This window comes from Penicillium griseofulvum (genome assembly GCF_001561935.1).
Source record: "Penicillium griseofulvum strain PG3 chromosome Unknown contig_86, whole genome shotgun sequence".
In the NCBI taxonomy this organism is placed as follows: Eukaryota; Fungi; Ascomycota; class Eurotiomycetes; order Eurotiales; family Aspergillaceae; genus Penicillium; species Penicillium griseofulvum.
The window spans coordinates 725150-751012 of NW_024467473.1; the positions used below are offsets into that span (position 1 = coordinate 725150).

The 25863-nt window shown below is 51.2% G+C and overlaps 6 protein-coding genes across 6 annotated transcripts; 1 reads left to right on the forward strand and 5 right to left on the reverse strand.

Moving 5' to 3' along the window:
• Positions 1 to 572: 572 nt before the first annotated feature.
• PGRI_036240 (putative myosin class II heavy chain (MHC)) lies at positions 573 to 7277 on the reverse strand (the record flags this gene model as incomplete). Its single annotated transcript, XM_040791337.1, has 1 exon — positions 573 to 7277. The coding sequence occupies one exon, from the start codon at positions 7275 to 7277 to the stop codon at positions 573 to 575; it is 6705 nt and encodes a 2234-aa protein (XP_040645414.1).
• A 3285-nt stretch (positions 7278 to 10562) lies between these two features.
• PGRI_036250 (uncharacterized protein) lies at positions 10563 to 11292 on the reverse strand (the record flags this gene model as incomplete). Its single annotated transcript, XM_040791338.1, has 2 exons — positions 10563 to 10975; positions 11025 to 11292. 2 exons carry the CDS (start codon positions 11290 to 11292, stop codon positions 10563 to 10565), a joined length of 681 nt encoding a protein of 226 aa, XP_040645415.1.
• A 464-nt stretch (positions 11293 to 11756) lies between these two features.
• bgt1 (1,3-beta-glucanosyltransferase Bgt1) lies at positions 11757 to 12821 on the reverse strand (the record flags this gene model as incomplete). The annotated part of the gene is made up of 3 exons (XM_040791339.1): positions 11757 to 12153; positions 12206 to 12499; positions 12562 to 12821. 3 exons carry the CDS (start codon positions 12819 to 12821, stop codon positions 11757 to 11759), a joined length of 951 nt encoding a protein of 316 aa, XP_040645416.1.
• Positions 12822 to 14337: 1516 nt separating this feature from the next.
• Positions 14338 to 15993, reverse strand: PGRI_036270 (putative RNA export mediator Gle1; the record flags this gene model as incomplete). The annotated part of the gene is made up of 1 exon (XM_040791340.1): positions 14338 to 15993. The coding sequence occupies one exon, from the start codon at positions 15991 to 15993 to the stop codon at positions 14338 to 14340; it is 1656 nt and encodes a 551-aa protein (XP_040645417.1).
• A 2508-nt stretch (positions 15994 to 18501) lies between these two features.
• ssdA (mRNA-binding translational repressor SSD1) lies at positions 18502 to 22916 on the forward strand (the record flags this gene model as incomplete). Its single annotated transcript, XM_040791341.1, has 5 exons — positions 18502 to 18598; positions 18675 to 21307; positions 21371 to 21730; positions 21794 to 22794; positions 22877 to 22916. The coding sequence occupies 5 exons, from the start codon at positions 18502 to 18504 to the stop codon at positions 22914 to 22916; spliced, it is 4131 nt and encodes a 1376-aa protein (XP_040645418.1).
• Positions 22917 to 23946: 1030 nt separating this feature from the next.
• PGRI_036290 (putative ubiquitin conjugating enzyme E2) lies at positions 23947 to 25443 on the reverse strand (the record flags this gene model as incomplete). The annotated part of the gene is made up of 3 exons (XM_040791342.1): positions 23947 to 24978; positions 25049 to 25366; positions 25441 to 25443. The coding sequence occupies 3 exons, from the start codon at positions 25441 to 25443 to the stop codon at positions 23947 to 23949; spliced, it is 1353 nt and encodes a 450-aa protein (XP_040645419.1).
• Between the last annotated feature and the right edge of the window lie 420 nt (positions 25444 to 25863).

The following is a 25863-nucleotide window of genomic DNA, read 5'->3' on the forward strand; positions in this document are numbered from 1 at the left end:
ATGAATAGAATAAGGAGTCTGAATTTATTCGAAAATAATAAATACTTGGACAGTAATAAGCTACAGGAAACGCAACGGCGAAGCGTGACTATCAACACAGCTACATCCGACATCACAAAAAGGGGGTGCATGGATAATATAGAACAATCAGAAGTAAAGAATGATAAGGATTGACTATTAGTATGTGTAGAAGGGGTGTAAACGATAGGACATGAAAAAAAATGTAAGTAGGATATTCAATGTACAAGATCTTCGGGGGGAAAGGTAAAAAGCAAGCGAAATAACGGCGTGGTATCAAATCCGAAAACGCAAACGTTCATCGGCCAGGAAGCCGGAAGATAGGTATGTATGTCGAAAGGGGGAATATGGTAACGAGAGGAAAGAAATCTGAGAAATTGGCGCTGGCACCAAACGCAGGGGATGGCAGTAAACGATGAAAAGCAAAGAGATCACAGATCATCCGTTCTGTAGCCATTTTTCTGGCGAGAAAAGGGAAAAGAAAGACCAAAGAAGCACCGTGATGAGATGGAAGGTTCAAAACAATCTATGGGTGATGATCAATGGCGGGAGGATCACTCTTCCTCAGTGGAGGGTTCATCAGAAGAGGAGACGTCAGCGTCGGCTTGGAGATCACTTTCTTCGGCTTCAGCCTCGTCAATCTGAGGCCCAAATGGACCCTCATCGTCCCTCTCCTTCGGCGAAGCCGAAACCATCCCATCAACGGTACTCTCGTTCTCATCCGCGTAGCTCCCATCCTCATAGTTCGCCGGCTCAGCGTCATGGTCATAACTTGAGCGACGGAGAAGAGGCGGCGTTTGAGGCGGTTCCGTGATAGGTGCCTGGCTGCGAACCGAACCGCGTCTTGGGCCTCTCAACGGGCGAGTTTGCGCAAATCGCGCGGCAGCGCTAGTCTGCGGGCCAGTACCGTGCTCTCGGACGTGGGAGCTCGGGGGTGTTAGCAGGCCTGAGAGGAAGGTGCTCGCGTTGCTGGGCTTTGATGGGGTTTGTTCAGAGCTGTCGGCAGCGGATTCGCGACCTTTGCGCCAATTTCCCCAGGCGGCGGCTGCGGCTAGGGGAAGAGAGCGAGGCGAGGCGGCAAGATCGGCGAGGGAGGGGAGATGACCAGTTGCTAGGCGTTCCTTTTCTTGCTGCTGCATTTGGAGGTTGGCTTTAAGACGGATGGCTGCGTCGCGGACGGCTTGCTGATTGAAGGCGGGCTTGGACACAGTCTGAATGATGTCTTGCAGGTCGTCAATGCGGACGCCTAGGAGCTCACGCAGCCAGGTGATCTCGGTGTCCTTCTCCTTGATCTTATTTGGTGCATCTTTATCTATCGCGGAGACTTCTTGTTCGAGCTCCTCGATGCGTGTCTCGCGCTGCTGGAGTTGGTCCTGAAGGACGAAGATTGACTCGCGCAGGGCTTGAGGGGAGATTTTCTCGGGCTCTGCGGATCCCTTGTTGTATGACATGGATGGTGTCGCCCGCGAGTGCGAGGGTGCGGAAGCTGTGCTTGTCTTGGCGCTGTGAGCTGCCTCAGCAGCGGCACGGGCAGCAGCCTGGGCGATCTCAAGCTTCTCTTCAAGGAGGTTCACGCGCTCTTGCAGGTGGTTAGCCTTGTCCTCGGACAAAGCCATGCGCTCCATGTTATGAGATTCACCGCGAGCACGATCCTCTGAAGAGTTATGCAAAGCGCGAGCGTGACGTTCACGCAGGTCATTGATAACGCGCTCATGCGTCTTGCGGGTCTCATCGATGGCAAGGTCCTTAGCAGCTAGGGCAGCAGCCTTTGAGTCCCTGGCCTCCTCGAGAAGAAGCTCATAGCGCTCGCGAGTGGTATCGGCATCCATGCGGTTATTGTCAAGTTGAGTTTGCAGACAAATGATCTGGGCCTCTAGCTCGGCACGCACAATATTGACCTGGCTGTTAGAAGCTTCAAGATCTGCCTCCATCGAGGAGCGAGTGCGCTGTATCTCGACGCGGCTGCTCTCGCGGGCTTCGATGAACTCCCGCTCGAATCGAGCAGCCTGGATTTGCAGCTCATGATTCTCCGCCCGGAGACTGGTGATCAGTTCCTCCAATCTAGCATTCTCTCGCTGAGATTGCTCCTGGATGAACCTCAACTTCGTAGCCTCCCGCTCGTTCTTTTCGAATTCGCGAACATCCTCCTCGAGCTTCTCGCGCAACTGGAGCTCGCGCGAATGCGACGCGCGCAGCTCGTTGTACTTAGCAGAGTGTTCTTCCTCCTTTCTGCGCCAGGCAGCTTGATCGCGGGTAATTTCAGCAGTGACACTGAGCATGTCATCTTGCAGACGGTCGAACTTTTCGGTGAGGTTCTGGCGCGAGATCATGCTGTCTTCGATGCGAGTTCTCAGGTGATCGATAGTCTCATGAAGAGACTTATTCTCACTCTTGGTAGTCTCCAGTTGGCGGCGGAAGGTGTCGCTAGAAAGACGGTACTCGTCGAGGGTACCCTCAAGCGCGATGTTCTTCGTGGATAGCTCGGCAATAGTAACCTTGAGAGTCTCGCTCTCTTCAGAGAGAGACTCAGTGCGGAACTGCATCTTCTCGAAGTAGGGAATCTTCTCTTCCTTGAACTGGAGGAGACGAGACTCAGCATCCTCTGCAGCAGCACTGTGACGAGCAGCATCTTCCTCTGCGAACTTCAACAAACGCTGGAGCTCAGAAATAGCATCCTGTGCATCGCGGCGTTCCTTGTACTCCTGTTCGGCGCGCTCATCGGCGACTCGCAACATGCTCTTGAGGCCGTCAATTTGAAGCATAAGGCTGTCAGCACCAATCTCCTCGGCCTCTGATAGTCGGGGGCTCGGGGGTTTCTGCAACGCGACCTGCTGAGCCAATTGCTTGGCCATGGCTTCCTCGATAATCTCACGCATATCACCAACAGGGTCCTGAGCGAGCTTCTTAATCGTGAGAGCCTGCAGTTCAGCAATGCTTTCCTTGAGCTGCGAGATCTCGCTATGGCTAGAGTGCGGGGAAACACGTTGAGGGATGTCATGGGTAACTAAAGCTTCCATGACGACATTCTTGAGCATCTCCAACTTGCGCTCCCTCATGTTGTGGGGCGAGCGTTCGCGAACCAAAGCCTCCTCGCCATCATCGTCCTCATCATCGGCGTCACTGTCTTCCATCTCAGCTGATGTGCTGCGGAAGACCTTTCTACTTGCGGTGTCAGTGGCAATAGAAGCCACCGACTGCTGAATGACAGCCAAGGCTCGCTCCATAGGGCCTAAGCGTTCGTCGATAGCGGAGCCAACAAGATCATTGATGCGACGGTCGAAGAAGCGGTTGCGGTTCATGAACTTCTCATCTTCACCGGCGGAGATCATGTCATCCCAGTCACTGACATGGTCATTCTCAGTGATAAGGTGACGAACAGGGGACTGAAGACGGGAGATAAGGCTCTTCTGCGGAGAGAAGGTAGCATTGCTGTTGCCATCGATATCCGAGCCAAGTTTAGGAATGCTAAGCTTGTATGTCTTGGGGACTCCACCGGGGCTCGGGCTGGGGGCTTCGCTTCGGGCCTCCGCAGAACCAAACCGTTGTTCCTTTGTGGGACCACCCATCGACTCGGTGAGGTGGTCGTGTCGTGGTTGGAAGGGAGTAGCGTGGATCATGTGGTAAGGAGTCATTTGCCGCTCGATGCCGACATCTGCGTCGTCGTCGTTTAGCTGTTGCATAACCGCATTCAGCTCCTCATCGTTAGGTGAGTCAGACTCTGAGTCCCATGGGTCATCGTAATGTTTAGATTTGCGAGTGAGGAATCCTGTTTCCACGCGGCTTGGAGTATTGGCCTCAAGCTCAGCACGGTGATCTGGCGAGATTGTTGTCTTAGGTGGGCTTGCGGCAGCGAAGCGAGAAGCCATGAGCCCGGCTTTAATGGGTTTACTTCCAGCGGGACTCTTGACAGGCGTTCCGATGGGCTGCTTGTCGGTACCGTTTGCCTCAAGGGGCTTTGGCTCAGCAAAGCTAGATGGTTGAACAGTCGTGGGAACAAACTCAGTAACAGCAGGCTTGAACTCGAAAGGCTGGGCATTAGCCGAGAGCCTAGTACTCTTGATCGAGCTCTTGGATCCGTGAGGAGCATGTTCGACACTCTTCGATACAGTGACGGAGGTATTATCTCCCACAGCAGGTTCCCTTGGTTCACGTTCTTCGATAACAATGTCCTTAGAGGCCATGGCCCGAATCGGTGATCCAGCTTGAGAACCGTCCTCAGCTTCACGCTTCACATCGAACAAGGTCCAAGTGTCAGCTTCGCTAACAGGAGTACCCGTCCGCTCTGTTGGATTGTTCTCTTTAGGCATAGCATTCTCCTTGCCCTCGGCGACTGCATGGAGGGCACTAGAGGCTTGAGCGTTGCCGGCCTCGCCCAGAGGGTTGGTCGAGATACTATATCTAGCCTCGCCTTCAGCGTGGCCAACACCGCGACGCGCACGCTTGTGGCGGTCAGTAGGCACAGGTCGACCACTGGTGTCGTCTTCAACAGCTTGCTCTTTTTTGTTATTCTCCTCTTCGACCTCATCGGGCCGCACAATAGGAATAGCCTTAGACTTCTTGTCAGGGGTGGTGATCTCGCTGATGTCAATGTCGCCAAAGATCTTGGTGCGACTAGCGGGAGGCTGCTCGGAGGTAGGGTTTGAGCTGAGGTTGACAGAGGCGTTGGGGTTGAAAACAGGTGCATCGACATTAAACGATGCGGCAGAGAACTTGAATGCGCCACTGCCATTGGCATTGTGGTTCTGCTTGGGGCCCATTGGGCCGTTCATACTGCTACCAGGCGTGAACGCGGGGGGTGGGACAAACCCGAACCCTTGCTCGCCCAGGCCACCGAACTGGAATGGGTCATTCCCGAATGGCACAGGCTGGGAATTGAACGATGCGGTAGGGTCAAATTCCTTAGCTGCAACGTTGAGTGATGTAATCGAGAGCTGCTCCTGATGGCCTGGACGATAGGAGTGGCCGCTAGTCTGGGCCTCATGCCACGGACCTTGGCGAGTCTGCGGAGTACCCGCAACGCTGGGATTTGTGTCGAGATCAGACGCATCATTGCCATTGTGTTGTTGGTATTGGTCTCCGTAGAATTGGTGAGGTAGCTGGTGCTGGGCAAAGGAGTGAGGTGGGTGGTGTTCGTTCTCTGGCAATCCCCAGCGTGACTTCAGCATGCTGGCATTCAGACCTGTAGGATTGTTGCCATCCCGGTAATCGTCCTCCAATTGTCGGTCAATCGAGTCTTCCAGATGGTAGTCGGTATGTGTCATCTGGTCCAGTCCTCTCTGCAAAGTTTCGCTCAGATTATGACCGTGGCCTCGAGGTGTAGGCTGGGCAAGCTCGACGTTCGATGCGTGGAAATGATCTGGGTGTCCATTGACCGGGGTCTGGGGAGTCTGGTATGGTAGGCCCTCCTGGTGCATGCCATGGCCAAATTGAGCATCGAAAACACCCTTATCCTTGATTCCTGCGTGGAAGGACCCTTGGTCATGTAGCGGAGAGACTGGTGAGAGCATGGAGGAAAAGTTGCCCATTGCCCCTGGTCCCGAAGAAATTGCCTGGCGGGCATTCAAGAAGCCCTGAGGAGTCATAGATCCCTGAGCAGGAGGCGTGGGCTGGAATTGGTATGGGAATCCGCCCATCATATTTTGCTCGGCGCCCATGAATGGCGTTGGCATACCGAACTGTGAAGCAGGTGATGCCATTGATCCCATAGCACCAGGCGTAGGCATTGACGGTTGATTGAAGTGAGGTGAGAATGGGTGGATATGGCCAAGGGGGTTGCTTGCTGCAGACGTAGTAGGAATCGGTGGGGATGAGATGAGGCCTGGGAAAGGAGTGCCACTGAGATTGAGCGAGTAATCGGGTGAAATAGATTGTTCAGGCTCATCGTCGCCAAATGATACTCCAAGGGCGCGTAGCTTTTGCTCTTGGAGCTCGGTGATATAAGACTCCCACTTGGCCCTGTCTGGGAAGTTTACGACAAGTGGTTGGACCTTGGAAATTTCATGCAGCTCATATGGGTCAGGATATAGGGGTCGGCTGAGGCCTCCTAGAGTCGCCGTTGTGGAGGGGTCCTCGGAATCGCCAATAGTGAACCCACGAACATCGTACCCTTTGTTCTCCCATTCTTGCATCCGCTGTTGAACGTCTTCTGGTGTTAGCAGACGATACCCAGGTTGCGAACCCCTCTTGTCATCATGTGGTAGTTCAATTATGCAGGCTTTCCCACGCCAATTCAGCTTCTTTCTCCGCCGTACTGATTGCGTGGCTGATCTGATATCAGAGACCTGTGTTTTTGATGGAACTGGGTTGAACGGTTCTTCCAACTTTGCAGTTTCCTCCATCGCATTTGCGGGCGGAGGAGGCAACGGCTTCTCTACCGGCGAGTTTACCTCGACGGTCGGTGTGTTCAAGTCTGACATGTTGTTTTGTGGTGGATCTTTATCGTAAGCGAAACCCCAAAAGTCCTCCTGTCTCAGGGTATCAGCGCGTTTGTGCAAGGTTTTGTTGACTTTTGCACGCGCGGCGGCTTTCTTCCCAACAAAATCAGAGAGAGTTGGAGTTTTCAACAAATCGTCAGAACGAAAGTCGTCTTCCAGACCAAGCCAGTCGTCCGAAGCGTCGTCAGCAAAGTGATTCCTCGCAGTGATGAACGACGGTGCTTCACTTCCTGAGTCGTCGCTGAGCCAATTGCTGCGCTCCGTTCTAGGTTGACCCGTAAGATACTGGTTGATCCAATCCTGTGTAAATTCCCGTATCGATTTATCTCCGTTGTTTGGGACGATATCACGGTCCACGGGTTCGAGGGTGTTCTCGTCGGCAGCACTCAATCTTCGAAACTCGGTGCGGTTGGCTACTGACGAGACAGGAGAGGTGGGGGCAGATCCGTCGTCGATGCCAGTGAATTCGTGTTGGCTATTTGACACTGAGAGTCTCCGAGTGCTAGGTGCTGCATATGGGGATCCCCACGCGGTGGTGTAGTATATGCTACTTTCCGCCTTGCGATTGACTGGTGAGGAGGTCCGAGATTCTTCAGTTGTGCGATATGAGGATAAGAATGGAAGAGGCGGGGGTTCGAGGGTGATGCTCCGCGGAGAGGTTCGTTGACCGGGGGAACCAGCGGTCGATGGACTCGATGGCGGAGAGGACAAGAGTAGTGAGGGAGCCAGACGCGACTCACGGATGAGGCGCGTGTCCCGCGAGTGGAACTGTGGAGAAGGCGCCGAGATGGCGGAAGAGACGGATTGATCTAGATCTGTAGTCATCCAAGATGGTTAGAGTGGCATATTTGGAGGGGTCAAGAGCGATTGAATCAAGGGAGTTGAAGAATGAAGTGCAAGTCGCGTGGCAGCGCGGAGTAGGGAGCCCAATTCCGCAATTTCGGGAAGGGTTTCAAAGAGGGACAACATCAATGCATACACACACCTTCCGTGTCGACTCCTGCAGCAAGCACTTGCTTGCCGCTCCGCTTATCGTCCAGAATGTTGACGCATGGAAATAAAACTAGAATTGAAGACCACCGCTAGCAAGACAACCTGGGGCGAGATGCTTTACAGGTTATCTTTTTTTTATTATGTGAGATAGGCGCAACTTGCAAACAAAATAAAAAGAAAAGGGAGATCAAAAGCGCGCTCGAGTCAGAAGCATCAAAGACCAGGATGTGGAACTAAGGGGAAAAAAAGGTCGGACGTCACGGGTATTGGATCGTCGTACTGGGTACCTCCTAGACTGTGGGTAGTGCGAACTAATGCGGTGTACAGGGTACCATAGGCCCATCCAACGCCTATTATTTGTTTAGCGCAGCGGCCGTTGGCTTATCTTCTTGGCTTGGCTTTTTCTGACAATGTTCTACGAAGTACAGGGTACGCACGCATATGTACCCGACTTCAAACCCTTGCAGGTCAAAAAGTTTAAGGGTATACTGTGGTACTTAGTACTCATGTTCCCCTTACATAGTAAAAGTAAACAATGAAATTGGTGGAGATGGAGATTCAGGGGTAGAATCGAGAGCTTCCATGGATTCGACCGTACCACCCCCGGAGCCGTTCGCGGATATTCAATTATGACTAATGATTTCTGGCTGTATTGACCAATCAGAGCCTATGCCACAAAAAAGAGTCCCAGGGTTTCATATCTTCAGGCTAATTGGTGAGATTATCTACGGGCACCGGGTTATGCCTGTTACGCACCCCCTAAGCCCTTTCTGGTCCTTATTCTCTCCTTCAAGCGCTCTCTGCTACATTGGTACTCATTGTGAACTTCAAATGTCCAACTACATTTGAGGATCATCTGTTTAAGAATCCTAACTCTGTATCTTGATGGAATGACATCTTCCTATCCGCTATTTCGCTATGAGGGATCTCACTAGTTATATAATGCGAATCAACATACCCAGATTCAGATTTAATCAATTAATCTGAATCAAAACTTTAGCAAAGTGTTTCTTTTCCTTAAGGCGCCTGTATGCGCTCTTTGTCTCAGCCAGCTCAAATACCACATCATCGACCGCCGGCACAATTTTATGGTAATCAATGAACCGAACCAACTCCCGAAATTGGTTGCGACTGCTGGCCAGAATGCCACGAACAATGCACGTATGTAGCAGAGCAGCAAACATAGGAACAGCGTCGACAGTAGACTCCCCAACCTGGCCAATGACCAGAACAACCCCATCCACGCGCACCGCCGCCAGAGACCGAGGGAGTGTTTCATTGCCGCCGACATCGATAACGAAGTCCACGCCTCTCCCACTAGGAGTCAATCGTCGGGCATCCGCACCCCAGCTCATCGGATTAGCCTTGTAATTGATAACGTGCGCCGCACCCAGCGTCTTTAGACGAGCTGCCTTCTCCTCAGACGACGTAGTCGCAATCACAGTCGCACCAACTGCGACTGCGAGCTGTAGAGCAGCAATGCTAACCCCGCCGGTGCCTTGGATAAGTACCCACGATCCTGGGCCCGCTTCGCGGCCCTTCAAGCCAAATAGAGCGTTCCATGCGGTAGTCCAGGTGCAAGTCAAGGTAGCAGCAGGAAGCCAGTCGAGAGACTTCGGCGCGTGGACAAGACCTGCTTCGGAGAAAACACCATGGGACCGAAGCGTGCCATCAGTCCCTTGACCGAGGCAGGCGAGAGTATCGGCGACGCCCGCGAGTGCGTCATCTCCATGAGATTCAACAAGTTTAGGGGCGACGTGCGTGAGTACTCGATCGCCCAGATGGAAATCGCGGACAGAGGATCCCACGCCTTCTACTATGCCGGCACCATCACAGCCTGGAATAACAGGTGGCGTGATCGGTCCATTGATGCCCTTAACAAGGTTAGGATACAAAGATAGGGCGTTGTGGGATTCAAGCATACCATAGGACCTGCGATGACTAGTTCGCGATAGTTCAAACTCGCTGCATGCATGCGAACAAGAACCTCGTGGGGACCCAATTCACGAGTAGATGGTATTCTAACGTCCTGTTGGTACTCCAGGGAGGTCTCAAAGCCTTCTTGGCTCGTTAAAACCCATTGTCTGGCCATGTTTCAACTCGTCGTGGTGGTCGTACAGAAATTAAGGAACTTGTAGTGGTAATAGAAGATATTGATGTCTGAGGTGGTCGAGGACATTATTTAAGTATTTCTGGAATAATGAGAAGGCTTGTTTGATTTCAGATGGCTTCCAATTTGATATTCCTAATTAGGAAAATCAGATTGAGTGGCGTTTTAGTGTGGTATTCGGTCCCTTTGCCGACAACGCAGCATAAGCTCACAGGGACTAAGTCATCACGGCTGTTCAGAAATAAACGAGAAGACTCCTGATTGAGTTCAATAGCTCCACTCTTATTTTCCTAATTAGGAAAATCAGATTGAGTGGTGCTGTATACTTGGAGATCGATTATTCGTTCAATCCATGAGCTCATTAGCGGCGTCGTATAATTCATGCCAGAGAGCTTTGAATAGCCCCATAAGACTAGACTTGTTATTGTTACACTTATCTTGCAGGAGGCTGAGTGGTCTGTTCCAACCACGCAACTGCATCGCTCGCACTTCCCGGGCCAACCGGTCAACAAACCACGTCCTAGGGAGCGAGTCCTTGTCGGCAGCAATGGCCCCGATCATCAGCGGAAAGGAAGTTAAATTCATATAGGAGCACCCTTTGATCGGGAATCGACATATTGATTCTTTCAGTTCCCCCGCAAGAAGTGTCAAATAAGCACCCGACCGCGATGGCCAGAGGAGATAGAGTACCAGTTCGATCGTTCGCGCGGTGGCCTGGACATATACATTTCCAACAGCTCTGAGAGCACGTACTTCGTAATGCAGCTGGGACAGTGGCTCCTCGATCTCTCGCGCCACCGAAGTCTGATCGAATCGGTGCTGATGATAGGACTCGATCATTTTTTGTAGCTGGATCACACTATCACAGATTCTTTTTATTTTGAGGATACTCTGATCACCATAATCAATTAACGCTTCAAGAATGCGCTCATGATATATTCGTGGGAAATTGAAGATGGCGTTGACGGAATCCCTTCAGAAAATGATTAGCTGGGTTTATCTCAAGATCAAAGGTGCACCAACTGGACAATCAGATCTGTCATCCATGATGGCGGTGGGTTCATGGCGCGCGATTTTCTATCTTTGATCATATGCGCGAGGCCAATGATATGAATATTCCAGGCGACGTCATCCTGTTCCAAGGTGGCACCGAAGGCTAAGGTGGTAACTGCGCCGAGGACACCGTCCGTCCGAGTACCCGTCGACATGATTCGCTGCTTGATGAGGTTGACAGCTGTATATGAATGGCGATATGCTTTCAATTGCCATCCATCGTCGGGCGACCAGTGCCGTGTTGCCACCGCCAGTGTCGCCTCGGTCAACGCTGGGTCTGAGGCAACAAGACCAAACCATGCTGCTTCACTTGCGCTGCCGGGAGCATGTCTGCCCTCTAGAAAGACTAGTTCTTGGATCCTGTGGACTGATGGCCATGAGCCAATGTTCTATAGCTCTTGGTGATAGATACTTACAAAGTGTTATATCATGAGCTGCGTCGGGATCAGTGTGTATGAATGGCAATAATGTGATATTCTGGTTATTTTCGGGCTTTTCTCTCTCCCTCAGCGGCTGCCGGGGATTCTTTCTCTGTCCTCTTGGCTCTGCCCCGGTCGACAGAGCACGCTGACGCCGCTTGGCGAAGTTGGTTTTCGTGATATGTGCCCTCATTCGCTTCGCGGCCGGTGGAGAGATGCTGGACGCGCCTGTTGTATTTAGGAAGATAAAGGCCGGTTGCTCCATTTCTGATAGTAGTCGTTGATGAGTGTTGGGGTGGTGCGCGTCCGCTACCGGGGTACATGTTCGGTTCCTGACCATATACGGGCGGCTGACGGACTCAGTCAGCCCGGGCGAGGGAACTGCATAGGTAGGTACATTGTAGTCCCATTCAGGTTAGATCACATTGATACTCAAAAATCATGTGAACATCCAGGAGGAAAGGCGTTTCTGCCCTCAGAAGCCGTCATTTCGATCAATTTCACGGGTCCTCAAGATTCTACATGCAATTAAATTCAAACTCAGCACGATGCTGCATTGCTCATGCCCCGTTTACTTAAAACAATCACAGACAATTAAACCATATTTCCATTGAAGTAGGACATAATTTCCTCGGAATAAATCAATACAATCTGAAAAAGAAACCGCTAGTCGCGGGCAAGCTATCAAAGCAAAGACACTTCGATGAAGCGAACAAATAGTCACACAGTCTATTTAGGGCAGGTGGTATCGAACTTGATCTTGCGCTCGGCAGTGAACAGACCCCAGTGCTGCTCATCCTTCATCTCACCGTTGTCACCCTTGGTATCAGGCTTCCAGGACTCATCGAAGGCCTCGAAGTAGAACAGGTCAACACCCCAGTCGAGCATGCCACAGATACCAGTCTTCCAGAACTTCTCCGCATTCTTGGTACCCGCCTTGGCCTCCTCGTAGTCAGAGCCGCCATCGGTGGGCCAGCCGGTCTCACCGGTGACAATGTTGATATTCTTGGCGTTGTCACCGGCAACCTTCTGAATGTGCTCCATGGCGCCAGCCATATCGTCGAAGTAGGTCTGGTAAGCCTCATGGGCGGCAGCACCCTGCCAGTAAGCAAAGGCATTGGCCAAACTAAAGAGGGTCAGCATTGCGCAAAGCTCCTGTCTTCCTCATTTTCACTTACACATATTTCACGACGGGCTCCTTGGTGAACAGGGCGTCAGCAGTGCCATCAGCAAGCTTGTTCCAGCTCTCGGCGGTGCCGACAAGTACACCCTTGGGCACATTGTCCATAACATGGCTGATATAAGTGTGGAGCTGGGGTCCGGTCAAGTCACCACGGTAGAGAGTCTCGGAGCCGACGGTGATGGCGTGAATGACGTCTTCGTAGCCGGGGATAGCCTTCTGGATGGCGGCCCAATCTCCCTTGAAGGAAGGCTCCTCCAACAGATTCTTGGTATCAGTAGGCTTGCCAACCCTAAAGAAGAAAAACTTGGTTAAAAATAGTTCCCATTAGGGGGGAAACAACAAAGGACTTACCACATGCCGAGAACAACCTTGAAGCCCTTGTTTTTGGCAGCAGGCAGGATGTTTTGAGGAGTCTTGCACTCAGTGCCGGAGTAGGTACGGACGAGAGTAGACAGGCCCTTCAGGGCATCGAAGTCGGCCTCATAGTCGCTAGTGGACTTACAGGTACCGTCGGCGTTCTTGTTACCGAGCGAGAAACCAAGAGTACCCTTAGCAGAGACCAGGGCCGGGGCAGCGGCCAGAAGGAGGGAAATAAGAGCAGAGGCACGCATTATGAAAAGGTCGATGAAAAGAGAGAATTCGACCAGAGGACAAAAAAGGAAGTTTAAAAGGAATGTAAGAAAAGTAAGTACGTCAGGGACCAAGAAAGAAAGACCCAGTCGGAGATTCGGGGGGGAAATGAGGGTTTAGGCCCTGACAGTCAGGACTTTGTTAAGGCGGAGGAAAGTTCTCCACTTGGAGTTTATAAGGGGTAAAATGGACCAATTAGAGGTTATTATGCTATTATTGGATCCATGGATGAAACATCTCCCCTTTAAGGGTCTGGACTTGATCTTTTTACCTCTATATCCTATTTCGTACTCATAACAATTGATATTCTTGACTTACGCTGGATTGTAATTCCCTCATTCCAGAACGAGAATTGATATTCAAGATCCATCTCCATCTTTGATATCTTTAAGGCCAGTCATGATGTCACCTTGACAATTCTTAGATGTCCAGATCCAAACTGACCCTTGGATACATGCCATGTGGAGAGTATTGGGGGAATCGATCGGATGGCCACATTGTGTTTGGTCCACACCGCCCACAGTCTCGCCGATCCCAATCGCTTCGGAGAAGAGAACCACAGAGAGATGTCTTTGGAACTGAATCTCCTATGGTTCACTGGAGTCTGGCCGGTCTCTTTCTCGCAACTGCTTCGCCTCGTAGTGGCTCGTGCATCCTCAGTCTTGTCCCTTACAGCTAAATTGTGCTTGAGATACCTCATACCACTGCAGGTTTCACAATCCGCTAATCACCATGGTCAATGCAAATGCATGTTACATGGTGTATATCGAGATTGCGCGAGGATTGGTCAATTGCAGCCAATGGTGGCCCCATGTCACTGTTTGCCATCTTGAGCCACATCGAGCCACCACGACGTCACTAAGAAGCTGAAGACATGTTTCTTTCCATTCAACCGACACTTGACTCATTTGAGCTTCTATTGCTACATAGTACCTACTATTAATATATATGTAGCTTTGCAGTATAATAACCGAGGGAAGACACTCAGGACTACTCTTCTCATACAAAAATAGATATAAAATGCCATGTACAACATAGATATAACCTCACCTTTCCTCTTTACCACCGTTGATAACCATATGTTGAATGAATAGATGGGATTGAGGTGCTGAAACTAGGGCAGTATACTACTGAGCCACTAGGTATGTGGGGGCCTGTCAGAATGTCAGATCAATGGCAGTGCTCTGTGGCTTAGGATTTCCTGGGGTTGAGACCGCGTGGAATGCGAATGTAACCCAAGTTCTACTGTCGACGTATCCATGTGCGTTTCACAAGGCTAGCATTTTCTGTAAAAATCAGCTCTTGTTAACAAGCTCTATTATACACAATTTGTCTGACATTATTCGTAGAGGGTATGATGATAATTGGCGGTGATCGCCTGTCTAGAAAGAAAAAACGCCCGATGGTTCTATTCGCCCCAGCCATCATTTGTGAGGCTACCTATGTGATGCTAAGTCTCAAATCCATCCATCCTCCCCAAACGCCGGCCAGCCGAAATCACAACGCAAAGTTTTTCTCCTTCAGATAGAGCTCCCTGAGGGTGCTCAACTGAGTCACAGCCATGGTCTCCCGCTGGAGCTTGCGGGGAAGGTCGACAATGGCATAGTGCATCAAGGCCAGTCCATACTGGCCGAAGAATCCGATAACCCTCTCACCAGACGATCGGAGGAGGGCTGCCAGAAGAGCAATATGTGTCTCCTGTAGCTCCGAGGGCGGAATAGCTAAGATCTTGTGGATAGACGCCCAGAACATCGTATTAGGGAAGGGGTTTCGGCGCGGTGACTTGGCGAAATTTCGAAGGGTCATGGCAGCATAACCAGCACCCAGAGCGGTCATGCGATCCATATGAACTTCTTCGGTGACCCAAGAGCCAGTATCCGCAGAGCGCCACCAGCCTAGGGCACGGCGACCTCCTTCGGTCTTGTCATCTCCTGTAAATCCCCACAGAGCAGGGCATACAACACGGTACTTGGCCCACATGATATCGGACATGTGTAGTCCCTTGTAGGTAAAGATATCGAAGGAGAAGATCTGAGCGGCAACGATGCCGATCGGCTCAGCGTGGGATTGCTTAATAGACGCCTCAGCGAGGAGAGAGGATACCAAGCTCTTGGCGAAAATGTTGAGTCCGTAAATAAGCATTGCTGGTACCTTGTTCTCAGACTTTGCAATCTCCTCGGGTGGGAATGCGATAAAGTTCCGGATATCCACTGTCGGCTCGGAGTAGGCAAGGGCCTTTTCAAGTTCGGATTTGAGCTGAATAATCTGGATTTGATTCAGATAATCAGTGTCCAAACAAAGACATCCAATTAGGGGGGAGGGGGTTTCTACCTGTTGCTTATTGGCGCCGGTGCCAGATCGAAGCTGGCCAACAGATTTCTTGATAGAACGTCGTAGGTTGCCCATGGTCGCCTTGAGATCAGGTTGGGTTTGGCCAATATCCTTGAGCCACTTGCGCATCTCCTTGAGAGTCTTATGCAGCTTGACGTAACGTTGCTGCACTCGGATATCTTCAGCCGAAAGGTTTCCAGCACCGAGTTTCTGCTGCTGTTGGCTGAGGGCCTTTTGGTCGGCTTCATCTTGTACCTTCCGTGCCTCTTCGTCCTGCTTGCGTTTCTGGGCGTCGGCCTGTTCGCGTTCCTTGCGCAGTCTCTCTTCAACCTCAGCTTTGCGTGCGTTTTCAACGGCAGCGGCTTTCTTAGCCGCCTCCTCCTTGGCCTTCTTCTCGGCTTGCTCTTTGGCTTGACGTTCGGCCTCAACGCGCGCAGCTGCTTCTTGTTCGCGACGTAACTTTTCGGCCTTCTCGCGTTCAATCCGCTCCTGTTCCTTGCGGATAGCTTCTTCCTTCCGCAGACGCTCTTCCTCTTCGGCGCGGAGGTGATCCTTCAATGTTGTCTCCGCCTCCTCCCGAACGCTGTCATGGAAGGCGGCAGCCTCGTCGAGAGCGGCTGTATGAACTGCCTCACGCTCGCTATCAATTCGGTCCAGATTTTCGTAAAATAGTTTCCGTTCATATTGGTGGACCTTTTTCAGGTCGGCGTCAAAAAGTTTGACTTGCTCGAGATCGCGGACAAGATCGAGCATAAGCTGCTTGGACGGGCTGTCCAAGGGTGGGACATGGGTTCGGAAGCGCGCCATTGTGGCGGTCGACATTTGGGTAAATTATCGGTTTACTCCAAAGGTTTGTGGTGGGGAATGGTGGTCGTGGGTGTTTGGGGAAAGGTTGCGGAGAAGGTTCGGAGGACTAGTGAGGGGAAAGGACAGTCAAGTAAATATGGAGAACTCAAAGTGACTGAGATCATATCCGTATGTTGTAGTACGACTTACTCTGAGAAGTGCCTTGAGCAAAACGTGTTGGATCCCAAAGGAAAGTGAAGTTTGCGATTGACGCAGCAGGTGGTATCAATCTGAATTTGAAGGTAGGAGGGATAAGGTGGGATAAGGAGGAAAGGCACAGCTTGAGAGTGATTCCACCAAAGGTTCTGGGGTATGTAGAAAGCAAAGTGAATTGCGCATCCAGCGAATGATTCGACCTTGTCGCGTCAAACGTAGTTGAAGGGAGGCTCCATGGAGATTGAAGCTATGGGAAGGTTGGGATTAGCATGTAGCTTTCGAGGGGCACAAACAAAATCAAGCGTTTGGCTGCATTGCATAACCATCCGATAATAAGCGACACGAGGGCTTAACGTACATCGATGTACCTTTTGACCTTCAATATTTCCTCAAATGTTTCACTTACGCAGCCAAAAGAAAATAAATTACCTGTAAAGTTCAATATTCCCCCAAAGTTTCAACTATTTTCACCGCTTTCTCATCACCGCCTTTCTATATCACGAATATCCAGGCTATTAAACACGCTTGCCCTCACTACATAGTTGACTAGTAATTGGGAAGACTAAGATACATATAGAATATACAGAAAAGGTATCAAAAAAATATATCCTGCTAACTCATGTCAGCCAATTCCCTTTTCTAGTATATCTTACAGCCAAAAAGCCCTAGAGGGGCCCAAGACGGATGAGTAAGCCTTGAAAGACCCGCGAGCCGATTCGGTTCCCTGGCGCGCTCCCGCCTGGAAGCGTTGACGTTTACATCATTGTGAGCATCATCCATTTTGACCTATAATTGAGAGATAATTGAAAGCCCTGAAGACTTCGATGATACTGAAAGTTTCAAGGTTCCTACTAAACTTATCTGTTATGTTCAATTATTGTAATGTCTCAATATTTCGTACGGTTCTAGCTTTAAAAGACCCTAAGCTAAATGTAGCCCACTAGTTCTATATTTGAATTTATGTACGGAGTGGGGGAGCCTCCCACTTTCCGGGTATGCTAAACGCTCCCATTTACGTATAGACTCAAATGATCATACTAAATACTTTAAGTGGGGACTTAAAACAGTTCAACGGATGCATCAGGATGATGATGAAGTGGTAGGGCGATCATCCCATGGCTGATGGAACGGAGTACGGCGGATAACTGTCAGGGTATTTACATGATCCACTCAGGGATTATTGCCCTAAGAAGTGTAATAAATCGGTGTTTGGTCATTTCCGAACATACCTTTTTCTTTCCGTACCAATGGCCCTTCTCCCCACACCTCTTTGTATCTCCAGCATCACCTTTCTTCTTCTCCTTTCCCCCCTCCTCTGTTCTTATCCCATCCCTCTCTTCTTCCCCCCCATATCACTCCTTCGAGTCGAATTAGTCGATGGTTTCATCGTCTATTCTATCCTTCCCTCTAATTTCAGTATTTGCTGTCATTCTCTTCGGGGCTCAACTCTGAATCCCCGTCTTAGAACTTGGGAATCATCCTGAAGACAAGCTCGTTTCAACGGCTTTCTTTTGCTTAAAGTCTACCCCGATCCTCCGTCGAGGTACTTTTTGTCGTTTGCAGTCGTGCTTTCCAGTACAGCTCCATCCCCTCGGTCCTTCCAACTCCCGTTCAAAGCTTCGTCCCGTTGCTACGGTGTTGCTCGATCCAAGTTTACCTTGAACGTGCAATTGCCTCGACTTCTAGTTGCCATCATCTGATTGCTCCTCGTCGCCTTTTGGACTTGTAACACAAAAAAAACCGATCATCCACTTTCAACTCTGCAGACGTCATATTGGAATGCTAGGGTTTGGAGGTCGTCATTAGTTTCATCTTGCAGGTAAGAGGATCGTGATCTACTCCGCGCATTTGCTTTTGGAAGTTTCCCCCGGCTTTAATTGCCCTTGCCGCTTTTTGGTTATTTGTGAGGTCATAGTCAGATCTGCTTCTTTTTCGTACAACCACCCCCTTCATCCACCTCGACCTCCCAACACCCACTACCACCCCTCTGCCTCCTCCGATCGAAGCTTCCGTTGAGTCCGCCCTTACCTTGGGAATTGTACTTTTCATAATCGCTCTCGCATCGCCTTGATTCCTCTCTTCTCGTCTTCTCTTGTTTCTTCTGCTATCCTACACCCTTACTGATCCGCTCTTTATCACTCTTCTAGGATAATTCACGTATTGAAAACCACATTCCGCACATACAAACTGCTTTTGGTCGTCCTGTGATCCATCTCACTCGGCTCATTTGCCTTTGGCGCAGTACCAGTCTCTCCTGTCGCCGGATCCATTCCGCCCATCACACATACTACATTCTTCAGTAATTGCCAGCTCCTATCATCTGGGATCATGGATCAACAAAGTCAATCTGGGCCTCAAGGCCCGGGTGGCCGCAAGTTCCACATTGCTCATCGGAGAAGTCCATCTGAGCTCACCCCGTTGATGAGTATGTGGCCGCCCTCGTGACCGCCCAGTATAAAACCAAAGTCCCGTCATATCCGCTAACTTAAACTAATCAATAGTGGAACAACTGGCTATCCAACAACAGATCGAGTTGCTCCAGCAGCAACAGCAACAAATTGCTGCGACACACCAACAATACGTTAACATGGGGCTGTTGCAGCCCCAGCAACTGGGCCAGGTGCCCTCGTTTCAACCCGGTGCCTCCATGAGCGGTGTCTCCCCACAGCAAGTGAATGCATTCCAGTTCCCACAGGGCGGACAGCAGCAGCTTGGAGTACCGATGAACGGACCCAACCAGCACTCGCACCGTCGCAACCAGTCTGCTCTCCCTGGTCTTCCCATGGGCCCACCCCCTGCCCCGTCTTCGGGAGCATCGGGATACGATTATAACCAGCAGGGTCAAAACAACAATAACCACAAGAATGAGAACACCGGCCACGGCCGCGGTCGCGGAGGTCCTCCCGGCGGTGGTCACCAGCGCCGCCACTCGCTCGCTCTTCCTGAAGCCAAGAAAGCCGCCGAGCTGGCTCAGCAGAAGAGAACTGCTTCGGGATTCCAGTTCCCAGCTCCTGCTCCTGGTGCAAGTGGTTCCGATAACCCGTCTTCATCTGATGACAAGCCTGCACCCAGCGCTTCTCCGGCACCCCAGGCACCCCCGGGACCCGCCTTCCAGCGGGCCGGAAACATGCGAGCTGGTGGCCACGGCCGCAGCCAATCGATGGCCATCGGCGGTAACCGGGGCTCTATCTCCGGCCGGGGTGCTGGCGGCTTCCAATTCCCCCAAGCCAGTGAGCCCTCAACTAATCAATCTGATAATCAACGGCGAGCCAGCCAGGCTGGCCATGCTCGGTCTTCATCGCGAAACTTCGAGGGCAACTGGCGTCAGCCCAACAATCAAAGCCAGGGCCAGGATCAGCAGAGGCCCGTGGGTCAGCAGCAGGGTGGGTTCCAGCCTGGCCACCGATCCCGCGGCTCAATGAACCAGTCCATGGGCTCTATCGGTCAATTCCAGTATGGCGGCCAGCTCCAGCTTGGCCAGCTTCAGCTTGGCCAGCCCCAGCTTGTCCAACTCCCTCAGGGCCAAGTCATGATGGCGCCTCAAATGTTCGGTAGTCAGCAACTGAACCCCTCCCAGCTGGCTCAGCTCCAAGCGCTTCAACAGCAGAACACCCAAGGTATGGGTGGTCTGCAGGCCAGTCAGCATGCCCCGCCGCAAATGTCTGTTCAACAGCAGCAGCAACAGCGAAAGACCCTTTTCACTCCTTATCTTCCCCAGGCGAACCTGCCTGCACTCCTTAGCAATGGGCAGTTGGTAGCTGGTGTTTTGCGCGTCAACAAAAAGAATCGTTCCGATGCTTATGTCACCACCGACGATCTGGATGCTGACATCTTCATTTGCGGTAGCAAGGATCGGAACCGCGCCCTTGAGGGTGACTATGTCGCAATTGAACTTCTCGATGTTGACGAGGTGTGGGGTCAGAAGAAAGAAAAGGAGGAGAAGAAAAAGCGCAAGGATATCACTGATGCCCGCTCCAACAGCAATGCTGGAAATGACAAGCTTGGTCGCTCCGATTCCACTGGCGACAGACAGGAAGTTGGCCCGGATGGAAGCATCCGTCGCCGCGGTAGTCTTCGCCAGCGCCCTACCCAGAAGAAGAACGACGATGTCGAGGTCGAGGGCCAAAGCCTTCTTCTGTGTGAGGAGGATGAGATCAGCGACGAGCAGAAGCCGTTGTACGCCGGCCATGTCGTTGCAGTCATTGAGCGTGTTGCGGGTCAGATGTTCTCAGGAACCCTGGGTCTCTTGCGTCCCAGCAGCCAGGCTACAAAGGAGAAGCAAGAGGCGGAGCGGCAGGCCAGAGATGGCGCCCACGGCCGTTCACACAATGACCGCCATCAGGACAAGCCGAAGATTGTCTGGTTCAAGCCTACTGATAAGCGTGTTCCACTTATCGCCATCCCCACAGAGCAGGCACCTCGGGACTTCGTTGAGAAGCACCAGGACTACGCTAACCGAATCTTTGTTGCTTCTATCAAGAGGTGGCCTATTACCTCACTGCACCCCTTCGGCACTCTTGTTGAGCAGCTCGGAGAGATGGGTGACTTGCGGGTTGAGACAGATGCCCTGCTCCGCGACAACAACTTTGGCTCGGATGACTTCTCCGATGCCGTGCTGAAGAGCATTGGCTGGGAGGACTGGTCTGTCTCTGCTGAGGGTGATGCCCTGGCTTCGCGACGTGACTTCCGTGAAGAGACCATCTTTACGATTGACCCCGCCGACAGCAAGTCCCTCGAGGATGCGTTCCATGTGAAGAGCCTTGCCGATGGCAAGGTCGAGATCGGTATTCATGTAGCCGATATCGCTCATTTCGTTAAGGGTAACTCACTGGTGGATCGCGAGGCTAAGAAGCGTGGTACTGCAGTTTATTTGGTCGATCGAATCATGAACATGCTGCCTCCTCGTGTTTCCACTGAGCTTTGCTCCCTCGTCCCTGGCGAAGATCGCCTCACGGTCAGTGTGGTATTCAAGGCCAACCCCACCACTGGTGTTGTGGATGAGGATGTCTGGATCGGCAAAGGTGTCATCAAGAGCGCTGGCCGTCTTGACTACGAGCAGGTCAATGCACTTGTTCAGGGCAAGTCCGATGTCAACACGAGTGGCATCTCTGCCGATAGCATCCGCTTGTTACACGTAAGTTTCTTCTGATTCTACCATTCGTCTTGCATTTCCCCTCATGCTAACAAAAACACTCAGAACACTGTCGGCAAGTTCCGCGAAGCCCGCTTCGGTAACCGCGTGTCAGACGTTCCTGTGCAGCGTCTGCTGCAGCAGCTCGATGATGAGAATGTGCCAGTCGAATACAATATTTTCGAGTCAACCCCAGCACATGAACTCGTCGAGGAGCTGAGCCACCAGGCCAACTTCTTCGTTGCTCGTAAGCTTGCCGGCGCTATGCCGGAGAGAGCTTTCTTGCGCCGTCAGTTCTCGCCCAACTCTCGCCGCCTTACTTCATTTGTTGAGCGAATGAACCGCCTTGGCTTCGAAATGGACTCAAGCAGCAGTGGCAGCCTCCAAAGCTCTCTCTGCAAAGTGCAAGATGTGGATCTTCGCAAGGTAAGTGCATTTCCTGTTTTTCTCGCTGCTTTAAATACATGTATTAACGTATGATGTCTGCAGGGTATGGAGACACTCATTGCCAAGGCCATGCAGCGTGCCAAGTACTATGTCAGCAGTGGTACACCCGATGAAATGCGTCAACACTACATGCTTAATGTGCCCGTTTACACCCATTTCACCAACCCCTCCCGGCGCTACGCGGATATCATTGTGCACCGGCAACTCGAGGCTGTGCTCTCCGAGGGTACCGTGGAGTTCAATGACGATATCGAGTCACTGAACAAGACTGCCGATCTTTGCAACAACAAGAAGGATTCGGCTCTCAACGCCCAGGAGCAGAGTGTGCACATTGAGGCCTGCCGTAAGATGGACCGCAAAAGTCGTGAGATTGGCGGTGATCTCATCAGCGAGGGTATTGTACTATGTGTCTACGAGTCTGCCTTTGATGTCCTTATTCCGGAATACGGCTTTGAAAAGCGTGTGCACTGTGATCAGCTGCCGCTTAAGAAGGCTGAATACCGTAAGGATAGTCGTGTACTCGAGCTGTACTGGGAGAAGGGTGTTCCCTCGTCCGCATACATTCCCGAGGACGAGCGTCCCAAGCCCGGTAACTCCCGTGCTGCTCAAGCCGCAGCGGCTGCTCGCGAGGCCGAGGCCGCCAGAGAGCGGGCCAAGGAGCGTGATGAGGCCATGCGTAAGCAAACCGAGACTGGTACAATGTCTGCGGATGATGTCGATGCTCTCTTCGACGACGATGAAGATGTGGATGACGTCACTGAAATGGCAGCCGGTGTGTCACTCAACTCCACCGACCGTTCAACTCAGAGCATGCCCCCGTCCCCTACGCGCAACGGCCATCACCAGCAAGGACCTCACCGTACCCGCTCGGACCCCAAGATTGCCTCCGGCAGTGGTGATGCGCCCGAGAACAAATTGACCAACAAGGAGAAGTACTTGAATCTGTTCAAGCTGCGCGAAGTGGATGGAGAGTTCATCCAGGATGTCACAGAGATGACCCGTGTTCCCATCATCCTGAAGACCGACCTGAGCAAGAGTCCTCCGTATGTATTCCCATTCATTTCTTTTTTTATTTCTTTTTTTGCTTGCATGAGCGTTCCCAACTAATTGCGATTTCTATCTCAGATGCCTCACTGTTCGGTCTGTCAACCCCTACGCCCTGTAGAGGTCAGGTCTGAAGCGCGGCTCTGTTTTCTTCCATGGGATATATTTCTTGCATAACCACCCTGCAGATTCTTCGCTCAAGCGGAGTATGCTGTTGTCTCGTGCGCCTACGGACATAATCCAATCCCGATGCGGATCGAACATATCATTATCGGCATATCTATCCTTGGTTACGCTTTTTCTAGGTGGCTTCATCCAATTATCCCACGTTCTATCCATCATCTCCCCGACGTGTCCTGGGATTCTTATACTTATCCTGTTATATGTGCAAAGCGGTTGTTTGTCTTTTGTGAGCATTTTAGTTGAACCCTGGGCAAATCTCTTTAGTGCCAGAGCTTGTCCTGTTTTCTTTCTTCTCTCTGAGACGTTTGGGAACTTGGCGGGAAGGACATTGCAGCTCGATAGTCCAGAAAATCCTTCCATTAATCTATGGTATTACACACTTGTACCCTTCAAGGCTCTTTCTGCGTACAAATTAGTCTATCTTGTCATAAGGTCACCAACCTTGAAAGGCATAAGTCATTCCAAGGTTGATTTAGGGACAAGTTCAATTGCACCACATCGTCGCCTGCACTATGAACCAATCATTTTGGTGTAGCTCGGCTCTTACTACCTTGACAATTACAATAACTAATGGATTTCAAGAAATGTAGTATCATGTGGATTCAAAGAAACTCCTGGAAAGGAAATCAGACAAATGTTGCCAAAACCAATGCAAATTTTAACCCCAGCCTGGCCGTGTTGCCTATGCAATTGTAATAGAACCAGCTCCAGTCAGTTCTCCTCGCTCCTCGCTTCATGCAGTTTGTAAGTCCAGTTGAATTCGGACCATCAAGGGTATCAAGAAATGTTGCTAACGGGGGTAGTGAAATAGGTGTAGATAGAGGGAGAGTGATGCAAAAACGCAAGAACCAGCTCGAATCAAATCAAAAGTTGGTTTTCCCCAGCCACCGAAATGAATATGCGGTCTGAAAATGTAACGCAAGAAATCATCAATATTGTGTCAAGTTCCAGATTGATTGACGAATTTCTCAAAGCCGGCGAATTCCAATGCGCGGCTTTGCTCTGACGGCAAGACGTTTGTACAGGCCATTCGCCGCTTTCTTCTTAGGGATTCCAGCAGTGGAGGAACCTGAGAGAGATGACGATGAAAGTGATGGCGTGGGTAGTTGGGCATGTGCTGGAGAAGGGGGAGCAGAGCCATTGAGTGTCTTCATGGGGTGGTATTCGCGCTTCTCTTTCAACCCGCGCGCGGTGGCGGATCCACGGTTCTCTTTGCCATCCCCGCTCAGCCGGCGTAGGGGATCTTGCATGGGCAGCTGGGGCAAATCTTCGAATATTGGCATCTCATCGCGGAGACGGCCGGAGGCGTTGACTCCACCACAGAGTAGGGAGAGCTTGGGGGTTTTCCGTAGTGGTGATGAAGTACGGGAATGTGTGTTTGCGGTGATGTTTCGTTCGTTGGAGGTCATGGCGGGGGTATCGTTGTCATTGTCGGAGTCGATGAGCATCATGTCTACATCGGAATCTTCGGGGTATGCAATTGAGAGGACAGAGAGGGGACGTTTTCCCAAAGCTGTTTTACGGGGACTTGGGGGCGGGAAATAGACAGGAGAGGGGGAAAAAGTTGGGTTGTTTTCTTTGCTTGCGCTAGCGGGGTCGTCGTGGTCGCTGTCGCTCATGGCCTCGTCTGTCATGGGCGGGGTGGTTTGGGCGAAAGGATTTGAAGACGATTGTGAAGAATGTGAGGGCTGTGGCAGCTGTTCAAATGCACTGGTGTTGCGAGCAGTTTTCTTCATTGCGGAGGTGTGGGTGCGGGCTTGTTTCCGCGGACGTTTAATGGTTGGGTCTTCTTCTTTCTGCTCAAGTGTGGTCCCTACTTCCTCACCCCGGAGCTTGGCTTCAGTCACTGCGACTTTGAGGTTCGGCGGGATGGGGGCGTGGATTGAGGTCATAAGCTTGGCTTGGTGTGCGAAGGCGTCATAGTTTTCTTGCATGAGAGCGCCTGCAGAAGCATTGAGTGCAGAGTCAGGGTTGGGGTAGATAAGGAGACATGAGATTGTCTGAATAGAAACAAGCGATGTTGTTAGTTATCTGCGGAAACTCATTGCGCCGGTGCGTTCTACAACTCACCACCAACACATCGCGGAGGGTTAGATTGGGCTGCCAATCCCGCTTAAGTGTATCTACACAGACAGCTCCAGTGAGCTCCTCCATGTTCGGATGCCATATCTTTGTCTTAAATGTAGCCTTTGGGGGGCTCTTAGGATAGTCATCGGGCATCTTAAGATGGAGCTCCCATAATCCTTGTGAAAAAGGTGTGCCCGCCGGGCCCGTGAGGAGAATCGTCAGCTGTGACAGATCGTCACCATCCGATGGCTGCAAGTAGTACGGCGGAAGATCACGGTGTAAGGCAGCATGGTCGGCAGCTAGCCGGCGCAAATTGGACGGCTAGATATTCATCAGACCACGAACATATACTTGCTGGGGAACCAGTGTGAATGGGTTGAATAGGGACAACTTACCATGCTGGAGCTTTTGAATGGTAGGGTTATAAGATATCGGGCTACGAGAATGAAATTCAAAAAGTTATCCGGACCAGTGAGATCACAACAATCACAATCACAGTGATAAGCAGATGGTTACTTCGTCGACGGGTTTGTTTTGAGTGGAGGTCGCACTAACCTTTTTGGAAACGCGTCAGTCACGTGTCATTTGTCGCGTAATATGCGCGTAACTAATATTACCTCTTTAGGATTGCCCTATGTTTCACCACTTCCTTGCTGTAGTCCTTGCTATCCGAGACATCTATCGTAAAAAGCTAGGAATAAGGAAGATCGTTAATTGAGCGATATCATTCTTTTTGGACCGGCAACTATTAGCTGTATCCACACTATCCAACAGCAGCTTGGTGAATTTACTTCTTATATTGTCACATGTTATATAGA